General features: G+C 34.3%; 1 protein-coding gene across 3 annotated transcripts in view; it reads left to right on the top strand.

Annotated features, from left to right (window-relative positions):
- LOC121419035 (ryanodine receptor 2-like) overlaps nucleotides 1-13,892 on the top strand; it is a 222,160-nt gene that overhangs the window by 141,876 nt on the left and 66,392 nt on the right. For 2 of the 3 annotated variants that reach the window (XM_041613312.1, XM_041613311.1), the window contains 11 exons: nucleotides 415-659; nucleotides 1,146-1,227; nucleotides 4,731-4,873; nucleotides 6,199-6,334; nucleotides 6,805-6,858; nucleotides 7,256-7,371; nucleotides 7,578-7,756; nucleotides 8,181-8,251; nucleotides 8,713-8,800; nucleotides 8,975-9,277; nucleotides 10,556-10,621. In XM_041613312.1, coding sequence (XP_041469246.1) covers nucleotides 415-659; nucleotides 1,146-1,227; nucleotides 4,731-4,873; nucleotides 6,199-6,334; nucleotides 6,805-6,858; nucleotides 7,256-7,371; nucleotides 7,578-7,756; nucleotides 8,181-8,251; nucleotides 8,713-8,800; nucleotides 8,975-9,277; nucleotides 10,556-10,621 — 1,483 coding nt within the window. Of the gene's footprint in view, nucleotides 1-414; nucleotides 660-1,145; nucleotides 1,228-4,730; nucleotides 4,874-6,198; nucleotides 6,335-6,804; nucleotides 6,859-7,255; nucleotides 7,372-7,577; nucleotides 7,757-8,180; nucleotides 8,252-8,712; nucleotides 8,801-8,974; nucleotides 9,278-10,555; nucleotides 10,934-13,892 lie in introns of all 3 variants that reach the window. The other variant, XM_041613313.1, reaches the window with a different exon arrangement.

Genomic DNA, 13,892 nt, shown 5'->3' with positions numbered 1-13,892 from the left:
TATATATATATATATACACTTCTGCTTCTGGTAATATACTAATATCAACTTTATTTGTCTTATCAATAATGTGATATCAACGATCTTAGTCAAACTTACCATAATCATATAATGTTACGTTTTCATCAAGTAAGGGATGTTTGGGTCTTCATAACATTCATAACTTTAGATTTTTTTTATGAGGGGGGGGGGGAATAATGACTAATCAGTGCTATATTCAAATTGAATGTACAATGTCAAGATTTTGAGACATGTAAATGGTTATTGGGTTCTAGGCAGTATAAAAAACATAACCTTGAAGGTTATATAGCACAATTTCTTATACAATTTGTAAATGTCCATTTATGAAATACGAACTATTTAACATTATTTTCAAAGAAGAAACACAACCTATCCATCTGTTCAATTTATTAGTTCTGTTGTGAAGCACAGTGCAGACGCCATTAAGAATGGCCTGCTAGTCTTCTTTCGCCATGCTTCTGATGACCTCATCGCTACAGTGGAATCCGTCACCTCAGGAGGGCGCTTTACACATATCAAGTCTGGTCAGGTTCACAAGCACAGCCTGGCCGTCAACTATGTTCCGGGTGTGCTCGTCCCAGTCCTGATCAGCCTCTTCCAGCATCTTGCCAGGCATAACTATGGTGCTGATTTACTTTGTAAGTTAACATTATTGAAAATAACAATGGTGATATTCAAAATAATAATTGTAATAATAACAATAATTTGTTGTTGATAATGATACTAGTAGTGATTATAGTGTTAATTATAATAATGTATATTTAATAGTTGTATTCAGCTTCTAGCTGTGAGATAAAATCATAAATCCTGATGTATGAATTTCTAGTCTTGTTTTGGGGTGTTTTTCATGGTTACCGTAGTCACATTTAATGTGCGAATTGTGTTTACATTGTGTATAGTATAATAAAATAGGCTCTACATCTCACTCGCAGAACCTGTAGAGTCCTACAAAATAAATGTTTAACGATTCAGCTGTGTTAGGTAGTTCAGCTCTGGTAAGTAGTTAATCCCGATTTGTTTTTTGGGGGGGAATAAGTTCATTCATTTGTAACAATAAGTATTATGATGGTGATACATTGTATTCATACATTTATAATCCTCTTTTCAATTCTTTTTTTTTGCAGTGGATCAAATCCAGGTGTATTGCTATAGAATTCTCAGCTGTCTCTACAGGCTTGGTGCTGATCAGTCTATCTATGTCAAGAAGTAAGTCAAATCAATCAACTTGTATCTTAAACCATTACCTACTGGAACCAGGATGTTCCTGTACAAAGCATATCTGATTAACAGAATTCAGAAGTCAACTGGTTAAGATGAAGGTTGTCTAAATTCGTATATATAAATGATTGTTTTTGTCCAGATCGTAGAAAACATTCTAATGGTTATATTTGTCCTGTGAGTTTTTTATTTCTTTCTTTTCTCTTTTTATCAACTGGAAAATTTTAGCTCAAATGGTTTTGAATTGGTCACATTTCATTAACTGTTAGGTATTGGGATCTCTTTAATACTTATCTTTGTAGTTCTCAGCCTAAAGAACATTGCCATAGGACAATCTGTTGCAGTATGATCGTAATGTTTTGCTACATTGTGTGGAAACAGACTAAGTTCTCAGCTGTTTCTACTACCATGTTTATCAAGATCTTCAGCACTTATGTTTAGATTTCTTATGTAAATGAGTGATTCAGCAATTGTTATCTCTTAAAGATGAAAAAGTTTGTCTTGTTTTTCTGCTGATCTACAAGAAATAGTACGCATCAAAAGAATTCTTTCTGAACCTACTCCTAAAAATACAGCTACCTAATTCTGTATTTGATGAACAAAAGTATTAGTAAGCACCCTCTGTATTGATTGTAATATGGATTGCTAACTGCAGCTTATGCAAAAAAATAGGTTCTTTAAATGTTAGTATTGAGCTGTCTAGATCTATTTTAGGATGTGTTTTCTATACCATCTTGATTAATTATCTCTATTTATAGCGAGGAAGCCAAAGATGTTGGAGAGAGGTAAAATCAGGATTGAATGAGATGGAATGCCATACATCAATAGCCTTCTTGCAGTGACTAACACCCATGATGTATATTATGTTCAATAAATGATACATTCATTTGTGTACAAAAACCATGGAAACTGGAGTTTGGTTTTTAAGGTGTATGTAGATGATACACAAAAGATGCAAAATGTTGAAAACTTGAAAATTGAAAAAAAAAATCATTCATGGTTTGATAATAGGACATTCTCAAAAAGCATCTCAGTAATTTGACTTTTAATTTATTTATCACTTGCATCATTTGCAGTCTTTCTTTGCAGATTATTTGCATTGCCTGTGGAAAAAATGCATTTACTTGAACAGTGAATCAAAGTTTGTGATTTCAACATAAATCTGTAATTCAACATTTCTCGTTCAGAATGCAAAATAAATAGAATTTCATGTATACATGTACTCACAAGGAGGGGAGGGGAAAGAGGTAAAAATAACTTTATGACCATTGTTCATAATTTTAATTTGTTTATGAAGTTACAAATCTGCTGCCAGTTATTTCATCCACTGTGTGAAGACACAGTTGGAGTTGTATACTATTAGATATGGATTACAAAAGCATATAAATGAGGAATATATTTTCAAAGTACATGCATTTCACTATAAATTTGAATGCAGACATTAAGAGACGACATGAGATAGAAGTCTTTAAAGTGTTCTCACTTCAGTTGATTTCTTTTCAGCACAATTTCATCATTGCACTTACTAATCCTCATATAAACCAGTTTGACAGTATTTGACATACAGTACATTGTATCACATCATCCCTATCACATCATTTTGAAATCTTAATTCCAGATTTCAAATTTTGAAATTGCATTTAAGAGAGTATGTTGCTTTTGAGCTCTAGCTTATAATTTTAGTGCATTTAAAGCAGTTCCTGTTAAGTTTTTTTTAAATTCTTTTAGTTTCCATTCTGTGAAACTTTCGTCATGTATGTTTTCAAATTCAGTTTCATAGTTGTATTATGGTGTAAATCGTATGCCTGCAGTGTTTCATAATTCTGCATCATAGAATATATTACATACTTTCAAATTCAAAAGTAGGGTTCATACATTTGATACTGTAATTGGATTATAACATATATTGGATTGTAACAGTAGAGCATAATTTTTTATATTTTGTATAAAAAAATGAAATTTAGAATGATTCATTGAATTGTGAATTGACTTTAGAATACATTTGATTAATGATTGCATGTAATGGACATTTATTCTCAGTATTGAAAACTGAAAACATATCTCATCAGCCTGCTAGAATCTACTCTGAATGAAAATCGAATGATATTTACTCTGTGTGAATGAATGAATGAATCTATTTACTCTTCGCCTCAGTAACACATAGCATAGTAATCGATTTCAAAGTGATGATCAAATGATTATCATAGAATTAGCCCTATGATCAATTGCTATGGTTTCTGTAACAGTTCCCTGGACAATTCTTTGACTTGCGGCAAGATCACTAGCTGTGTAAAATCTGGACTTTAAATCATGCATGTACAATCTGAACTTAGAATTTATTCAAATCCTATCTGTTTCAAAATTCTCAACCAATAAATACTACCACAGTCACAACTTCCACCCTCTTTTTTCAGAGAATAGGATGTAAGCATTTTCAAACAGAGGGTCGTACTGTAGGTTCAAGGTTCAAACCACAACCATGGCATATTTCTCTTCAGCAAGTAATTTATCCATATTGTGCCACACCCTACCCAGGCGAGTACGCAGCAGGATTAATTCCTCCCAATCATTGAGGTTTGGAAGTATACAGTGCGTCCCAGAAAAAACGAAACCGAAATTTAGCGATGATTTATCATACCTTAATCATTAATGAAATAGACAAATGACCTACCAATGTAAAGCTTAGAATCTCCTCTTTCATCTGATATTACTTAGATTGTTTTTCATTTACGCATGAGTGAGCAAAAACAATTTGAAGAGGGGATACCAAAAAGTCACTTAGCGGGCTGTATCTGGGTTTCAAAAAGAAAACCACATTTCTAAAAAGTTCAATATCTACTCTTTAATTTGATACCTCAATTACAGAAAATTGTCGAAAAATAACAAAGTTCTGGCTATTTAAAATAAGGCTTGAATTTCAATAATTTCATAAAATGAAGAGGCTTTACAGGCTAGCGTTCGAACTTACTCGACACTCCGTTTTGTTGACGATCAACCATGCATTATGTCTTTTGTTAACCGTGCGACAGCTTCTGTGGAAAATCGGTGAAAACACGTTTATTTGATTAAATTATGGAAATACAAGCATTGTTTTGAGGGAGCATAACTTTTTTACTTCTTGACCATTTTCTGTGATTAAGGTATCAAATAAAAGAGCAGATATTGAACTTTTCAGGCATGTGGTTTTCTTTTTGAAATTGAGATACCCCCCGCCAAATAAGTTTTTGGTATCCTTTCTTCAAATTGTTTTTGCTCACTCATGCGTGAATGAGGAATAATCTAAGTAATATCAGATGAAAGAGGAGATTCTAAGCTTTACATTGGTAGGTCATTTGTCTATTTTATTAATGATAAAGTAATGATAAGTCATCGCTAAATCTCAGTTTCGTTTTTTCTGGGACGCACTGTATATCTTCTTCATGCACATACACATGTCCTGTTTGTTCTCTTGATTTAATGACTATATTCACTGTAATCATTCACCATTCTAGGTTACGTCCTGCCATTGGTGAGCTCTTGGCCGCCTTCTCAGGAGCATTTCCCGTTGCCTTTCTGGAACCACACCTCAACAAAAACAACCCTAACTCTCTGCTAGGACAGATTGAGCTCAGAGGCTCCACCGTTGAGGGTAAAGGTATATGTATCGTTGTTGCTACACCTTGTGTGAAAAGTGTTGTATTATTTAGTGTTTATCTTATGGAAAGTGTTAAAGTGTACCCAGTGGAAAGTGTTTACTTATGATAGGTGTTGCCCTGTGAAAAGTCTGACATGTGCTGTACTGTGTTCAAGATTGCCTTTTCATGATGCATCTGGGGAGAATTTAATGAAAGGACTGGTCGGACGATTCATCCAACAAGTCCGTTTATATCCCACAGTTACCATTGTAATGGTGCTTCTCAACCAATCAGAATCAAGGAAAGTTGTCATATCTGACAACTTGATGGATAAATATGTTGATGAAACACTCACCTTGTTTCCAATAGAAGTTTGATATGCAAATTTTGACAAGTTTGTGTCATATACATGTAGTACATGTTTTATATGCTATATAATGGGAAGCGTTATATCTACAAATTAATTTAGAAAATCTTATGGATAGCATAACAGAAACACTTTACTTTTCAAATGTCATGTACTTTGTAAAGTACATGTACTTTGGGATGGTTTAAACAAGATTCTGTAAAATTATGCAAAACCTGCTATGTACTCAATTTGTAGAAAGTGTTCTTCATTTCTGTTAGCAAATTTGGTTTCCTTGTGCATGCACGTACAGTAATTCTTATTTTGTAATATTAATATGAAATTTCTTTATGTATGTATTAAGTGTAAAAATGGTCACATGTGTATTTGCGCTTTTCAACCCATCAATCCCTATTTGTTCCATAAATGTTGGTGGAGAAAACGTAAATGTGTCTACTTTCTTACAAAACATTTTATAACAAATCCAAGGTAGTTGCTTGTTTTCGAGAGAGGTCATGTTCCAAAAACATGTTCATTAAAACATTTGCCTTTTTAAACTTTTCTGATTCATTTGAGCATTTTGACTGTACTTTTGATTGTTTGAAAAAGTGTTCAGCCATGTTACCAGCAAATTACAGATGACACCTGTTCAGAACTATACTACATTGATTCCATTACAAATAGTGTCCTTTTATGAAGCAATAACCCTATTTCTCTCAGAGAGAATGTGAAGCAGTTTAGTGCCTTTGCTTTTGCAAAACTCTCACAAACCGTCATAGGAGTGCTTGTTAGATGATTTCACAATCTAAATAATTTATTACTATATAAAGACAAAATACATACAATGGTAATTATGCATAAATGACACAAGATTACACATGATAAAGAATATAGAGAAATTTAATATAAAATTGTGGAATTGATAAAGGAAAGACAATTTCATTTCAAGGAGCTGGGTTATTGTCATATTTTGCATTTGTCTTTCTACTTAACTTCCAGATGAGCTCATCAAGCTTGCATCAGGAATTCCTACACTTCCAGCTGTGGTAACAGAGATTGATAAGATGGCGACGTCGGGAGCCAAGTATGACCAAGCTCCTCATGTAATTGAGGTCATTCTCCCCATGCTCTGCAGGTAATTGATTCTCTTCACAAGTGTAATGATTTTTCGACACTTTGAATATCTAATGCTGTATTTCGCCGATGTAACATTTTTTATGTACTAAAATTGTCTGAGGATGTAATAGATAAATGAAAAGTGATGACGAAATTTGCAGGATTACTGCAGAAAAGATGCAGCTCTTGTTTTTGGTAAGGTTTCTTAACAAGGTATATGCAGAAAGTTGATGAAATGTCAAGGTTTCAGTTTCTACACTTTTGTTGACATTGGTAAGTTTACATTGATATTTTTTATAAAATGACAAATTATTCTCTCTTTTCTGTGTTGCATTCCAAAGTCTGGAATTTCTGATTTGTATAGGGACCACTCACTGCCAATAGATAATGGGTTAAGATAATGAATTACACAACATGTATAAACTAAATTAATTGTGCAACACTGTTTGAAGACAATAAATAATATGCCTCCTCTATTTCTTCTCTTAGCTATCTGAATTACTGGTGGCAACAAGGACCTGATAACATCTGTCGCAGGCAAGGGTGAGTACTCAGTGATGCTACATGTACATGACCAAGGTCCTGTTGAGTAAAAGATGAAATTACTTGCACAGTTTATCATAATCTAAGGCTATGGCATAGCTCATATAAAAAGTTACAACTAATTATTGTTTTATTTTATATTACCAGGCCCTGGATTTGAGACCAATATTTTAAAGAAAAAGGTGACACATTGCTGTCAGAAGCTTGTAGATCATAATACTTTGTAGTTATTCTTAAATGTGATTTCTCTCTTGGCTCATGTATGGGTATTGCTACCTGTTCTTGCTGATAGAAGAATTCAATTAATTTTCTCCTCCTGACTTGTTTTGAAATTTTATCATGGTACTTTTATGGTGCCTTTAAAATGTTAAACTTCTTTTTTCCCCTTTTTTTAAAGGAATTACTGGACTATGGTAAACTCTGGGAATCTGAACAACACCCTCGGCAACGTCCTCACCCTGGTCAAGAACAATCTTGGTTCAGAGAATGCACCCTGGATGTCCCGCATTGCAGGTAAGTTCATTACTGGCTGACTGAGGTGTGCCCTGTGACGCAACTGAAAAGAAAGGGCTTGGCATGTCATATTTTTGTGATTGTCTCTGTATATATGCAAGTCATCACTTATCTGTCGAATATTTAAGTGGATATGGAAATTATACACAAATGAACAACAAAAAATTAGAACTTAGAATGATAATGATATACTTTTTCTTGACCAGCCACTGCTCAACCAATCTTGAACGATGCCCAACCAGAGCTTCTGAAGACCCACTTTGTGCCCGTGGTTGAAAAGCTAGAGGAACGAACGACCAAGGTCTCCAAGGCAGAAGAAGATCTGAAGAAGGAATATCCCATGGGTGGACAGGAGATGGAAGAGGCTGAGTTTGCCATCTTGGAGGTCAGTTCAGTCTTCTTTGATGTTTTTTCTTAATCCTGTCTGTGAAATCATTGACATCTGAATACTTATCAAAGAATTAAGAATGATAAAGGGATGTTTTAACTCATGAGGAATTAAACATCAGTTGGATTTTATCTCTTACAGGCAGTTCAAGACATTGATTCCTCTCATCCTTTCTGGACCCTGTTTCATAAAAATTTTCTTATTGGGTTACAACAATGAAAACTTTGATGCTGATTTGATGCTATGTCCAGTAGGCTCCTGGCATTAGTATTTGAGTATTAGGTTGACTGCTCATTATTGCCAAAGCAGGCTCACAACTTTAACACTCAACCTGATATCCGCTATTGTAATTATTTTGCAATGAGAATTGTAGGTGTTTTGTATTTCTTTTAGTGCATCTTCTTCTCTTGTACTCATGCAGGATTACCATTTGATAATCAGGGATCTCTATGCCTTCTACCCTCTCCTCATCAAGTTTGTTGACTCACAAAGGTACAAAATATCTGTTGTATTGTAGATATGTATATTTTATTTTTTGAAAATAAAAAACAGATATAATAAACAATTCTGATTAGAAATACTAGTAATTGTTGGTTTTTTATATTCACTTTGAATTTTGCATCATTGATGCAAATAATTATTCTTGATTGTCTTCTCTGATATAAAATTGAGTAAAAAAGTTCACTATCAGTTGTCGAATTTGAAATTATGGGAATATTTGCATGCAAAGATTTTGAGTTTATATCATGACCTAGAATGAAGCACAAAATGCAAAAGAGACATCTGCGTATTCAATTCTAAAGAATTCTTATGATCTTATCAAATTCATTTTAGTCTCTAGAATCTGTTTGAAAAGATTGCTCTTTGTAGCTAACTTTGACAATCTACATATTATGTTGATATTGTTCAAACCCATAATTGATAATAATTTGTTTTACCCTTTCATTCTCTAGGAGTCAGTGGCTCAAGTTACCCTCCGTTGATGCTGAGAAACTTTACTACAAAGTATCATCAATCTTCAATTCATGGGCACGATCAGCAGTAAGTAACTGGAAATTTTGCCTTTTTCTAATTGAAAGTCACTTTGACAGCAAAAAAAAAAGGCAAGTGACTGCTGTTTTCACCGCAATGTCATACATTGTTTAATTTTGTGAAGGGATATTAAAATCTTCAAGAAATATATCATAAGCTTTTTCTGTCAAATTATTTTAACAGAATTTCCGTCGTGAGGAGCAGAACTATGTGGCCCAGACTGAGGTGGACAGTTCGGCCGCTCTGACCTCCGCGATGTCCAAGTCTGGCGGTGGTGGCGGGAGCAGCAACTCTCCCTACGGGGGTAGCCTCCCGGGGGAGCCGCCGAAGCTCCAGTCGACTGCACCTAAGCGTCCGGACGGTCAGCATGGGAGTCCACCCAGCCTGATCCTGGCTGCTCTCAAGAGACTGCTCCCTATTGGAATGAATCAGTATGGTGCTAGAGAACAGGAACTGGTCCAACAGGCAAAGCTCAGGTTTGGACAGGTGAGTCATGCCTTTCAAATGAGGTGACATAATAGCTTTTGTGGTGTTGTTAGTCAGTTATTATTGATAGATTTAGCTTTCTATAAGGTGGTTTCGCTCTTTAATAGTGGTATATATGTCCAAATAGGGAAAAACTGGTCCAAGATGCCTTATTTTGGTATGCTCAGGCAATTGTGACAGTTATTTCAGTTGAATTGGCTGGTGATATACAGAACACAATGATCTTTATTATTAGACTTGTTGCAACCAATAAATACATGTATAGCTTGAGAGGTTGCTCCTAAATTATATGAATCAAAATAACACTGTACATACATACACTGTACATGTAAACTAGGCTACTTTTTTCAACAACCTAAGCTCTGGTTTATCTTATTAGGCTTGTTCTAAAGATGAGGAAGCAATGAGAAACTTGATATGAATCAATGAGTGGCCAGGATCTGGTCTAGCAGGTTAATCTGAGAGTTAGATTAGGCCAGTGAGCCTTTTTACAGTATATTATTGTGTCTTTGTGGCTTTTGATTTTGGTCAGCTTCAAAATTGAAATGAAATAGTTTACCATTTAATTTAACTGTTCCTCCATGTGAAATAGATTATCAAATATCATACCCAAAACATGATAGTTTCTTAGAATTCAAGATGTACATTAAAAATAGAATGTGAATGTATAGAATGTTGATGATTTAAGAACTATCTGAAGTAGATGTGAACAGAGTCTAGCATATTTCACAGGTAACATAGTGTGCAAGCAAAAATTTCCATATTGGTTTTATTTGTTACTGATGTCACATGTCCACCCTTCACTAAAATTTCCTCTTCTGTATATTGCAGATGCTGCCCAGAAAAAATATATGCTAAATGAGTTTTTTTTTAAATGGACAAATATTGGCTTATACCAGTAGAGTATAAATTGAAAGCATGTTAGAGTCCTTTTCATGACCATCCAACTCATTTGTTCAAAGCATAGAATAGTATCTCTGGCTCAAATCTACATGTATCATCACCATGAAAACTACAACAAAAATATTAAATCCAGACATGCCCAGTCTCAAGTCTGATGCATAAGATTCTATTACCAGGGACTCTTGCTTGTCACTAGATATCTGTCTCATCCCTACAAGTACATTACTGCCATTCCCAAATACATTATACACAACAATAGGTGATCCCAACTCAAGATACAGTGTGCAGACTAAAGTATTGTGTATTATCTGTCTTTATGACTACTTATTTTTGTGATTCTGTGTAATTGTAAAGCATTTTCTCTTTTCCCTGCAGAAAGAGACAGACAAGGAAGTGCGTGACTACCTACTCCAGCAGCTGCATATTCACGAGAAAGAGAAGGTGGAGGAAACGGCCCGGCTGACGGCCCGTAGTCATGCCCAAGCCTATTTATCACGAAAACCATCTGTATCTTTCTCATCATCACCACCCTCATCATCATCTTCTGCTTCAGCTCCTGCACCTGCATCTTCTTCTGCTACCAGCACCACTACCAGCACCTCTTCCTCTCCTCCTCCTTCCTCTTCTCCCTCCTCCTCCCCATCCTCAGTAGCTCCTCAAGAGTCTACCCAGCCGGCCCACATTAGAACCCGGAGGCAGTCCATAGCCGCCTGGCAGTCTGCTGCTTCTCGTGTCACTGCTGCTCACATCACTGCAAGTGTCTTGGGTTTTTCTCTTCCCTTCTTTTCGCTTTTAGATTTTTTCAAGTTCCCTACCCACTTTCAAGATTTCAATTTGCCCTTGAACATGTATAAACCAGCATATGTATCAGCCAGAATTTTTACAAAATCCAATTATAGATTTATAAATTTAGGTCAGTTTACCTCTCCATAAACCTTGACCATGATTGAAAAATCCAATGACAGATTTCACTTCCACAAAGAATTCTTCGTTAAGTTTTAGGGGGAAAAAAGAAATCATGGTGATTTGATGAAATGGATAGCAATACAATACAGAGGACTGTAGATTTTAGTAGAATTCAGGATAGTAAACATGTCATGGATATTTTTCATAAAATTTTAAAACATGGTGCAATTTTCTCATTTAAATGACAAAGACAAATTCATAATTCATAATGCTGACTACATAGTATTGTGATAGGTTTTATGAAAGACAGGAATAGAAATTTTTATGTAGGTTTTCTTATTCCTTTTTTAATTATTCTTACATAATTTTGATAATTTTTAAATGCTGTTTATTATTTTCTTTGTATGGCCTTCACTAAAAAAAATCATGTGACCTCCAAATGTAAGTCTTTTCCATATGCCATTATACATCTTTATGACATGTAAATAACAACTAACAAGAGATATCTGTCCAGTATATATTTTTCCCTTTCCATGCCAATTTCCGACCCCTTCATAGAATTATACCATCTGCAATAAAAAAATTCCTTGCAATATATATCCTTCATTAAGTAAACTCTTAATTATAGTACCTAATAGTACTTGTAGCACCTAAGAATGTTGCCCTTTCTTACAGTATAGGTAAACTCTAGCATTAGAGATTTTCTTTTTCCTCTATTATTATAGAATGGTCGTGCATCAAAGATTGACCATATTATTTGAAAAAATTTTAGTTTTTCCTTGGGGGTTAAAAAATGCATCTTATATTCAGCTGTATGATAAAAAAAAATCAGCTAAAAGAAATGGCTAAAATATATTAGAAATGAAGGGCCATGTTTGTTCCAAATCTCTTTCATTTGTTACAAAAGCTAATGTGTTACCAGATATAAAATACCAAAAGCCTATTATTGATAGCCCGGCTGGAAACAAAATGGAGGAGGAATTACTGAAAATTGATGAGGTTGGAGGAGTGCATGTTGTATTTGATGCTGTGCTGTGGAATTCTTAGTATATTGTTGCTGTTTCCATCTACATTTATTTGCACAGCCTGTTCACCATGCACTGCTCATCCATCTATCTTCTCTTTCAATGCTTTCAATACCATTCCTTAAAACAAAATAATTCTCTTTGAGAGGGAAGGGATAAGAAATCATTTCTTTGTATGAATGGGGTTCCTAAAAACAAAATTAGTTCTCTTTGAGAGGGATGGGAGAAGAAATCATTTCTTTGTATGAATGGGGTTCCTAAAAACAAAATTAGTTCTCTTTGAGAGGGATGGGAGAAGAAATCATTTCTTTGTATGAATGGGGTTCCTAAAAAACAAAATTAGTTCTCTTTGAGAGGGATGGGAGAAGAAATAATTTCTTTGTATGAATGGGGTTCCTAAAAACAAAATTAGTTCTCTTTGAGAGGGATGGGAGAAGAAATAATTTCTTTGTATGAATGGGGTTCCTAAAAACAAAATTAGTTCTCTTTGAGAGGGATGGGAGAAGAAATAATTTCTTTGTATGAATGGGGTTCCTAAAAACAAAATTAGTTCTCTTTGAGAGGGATGGGAGAAGAAATCATTTCTTTGTATGAATGGGGTCCTAAAAAACAAAATTAGTTCTCTTTGAGAGGGATGGGAGAAGAAATAATTTCTTTGTATGAATGGGGTTCCTAAAAACAAAATTAGTCATTCTTTCTTTTGAGGGAGGGGGAATAATTTCTTCTGATGTACAAGATGATTTGGATTCCCAATATCAAAATTAATTGTTCTTTCATTAGAGAGGGGAGAGTGGTCGTATCTTCTCATTAAAAAAATAATGGGATTCCTAAAAATGGATGGGAATATATTAGAAGAGGAAAAAATATTGAAAGATTAAGAAAAAGAGCATAATCATTTAAAGCATAGTGTAATCAAGTTATTAATTATATTTGTCAATAAAATAATTATTTGAATGCATCATATATGTATTAAATAATGAAGTTTCTGCTTCATTTAACTCTATCAGTTACATGTTTTAAGCTAGACATTCCTCTTTTATCCCTGTTTATAGGTTTTTTTTTCTTTTACTGCTTCATAAAATAAGGAGCTGTTCCCTTAATATTCCTGAAGATAACCCCATTATCAAAATGGTTACTTTATGCAATACAGAGCCTACATAAAACCAAACAAAAAGTCATTACATTAACACACCTTTTTTGTTTTATTCCATATTTTTAAGAGAAAAAATATTGTAACATCTATATAAGGATTGATAATTATGGCATGACCATTTTGTAACAAATGAAAAGAGCTATATGAAGCCAAAATTTCTACATATGAAGACAATGCTCATATTGAAATTCTACAGAGATGCCAAGTTCAAAGACCAGCTATGCGTGAGATTTTCTGTGAATCTGAGTGAGATCACAGACATTTTGTACAATGTATATGGGGATAGGCTGTGATAGTTGCATGAGACAGAGATTTGAGGGGATGAACAAGAGTCCAAAATGCTTGAGTCTCACGCATAATGTGTGAGACTTGGTAGCTCTGATTCTACATTTTTCATATTTTCTTTTCATACTCTTATTCTCAATAATACCTTCCATACTATTGAATGTAAAGTTTACCAATATTCATTGTGCATTTGTATTTCTTGTGCTGTGTTTCTATGGTGGTTGTCTATAGTCATGTACAGACAGTGTATGGCCATTATGGTTTCAATTTGCATACAATATGGTTATGTTCTTTATTGGTACATGTATGCTGCTTCTCATCCTAAATAACATCTTGTAATGTT

The sequence above is a fragment of the Lytechinus variegatus genome, chromosome 7 (genome assembly GCF_018143015.1).
Source record: "Lytechinus variegatus isolate NC3 chromosome 7, Lvar_3.0, whole genome shotgun sequence".
Taxonomy (NCBI): domain Eukaryota; kingdom Metazoa; phylum Echinodermata; class Echinoidea; order Temnopleuroida; family Toxopneustidae; genus Lytechinus; species Lytechinus variegatus.
The sequence above is the reverse complement of the archived record's forward strand: the minus strand, read 5'-3'. Positions and strand labels throughout refer to the sequence as shown.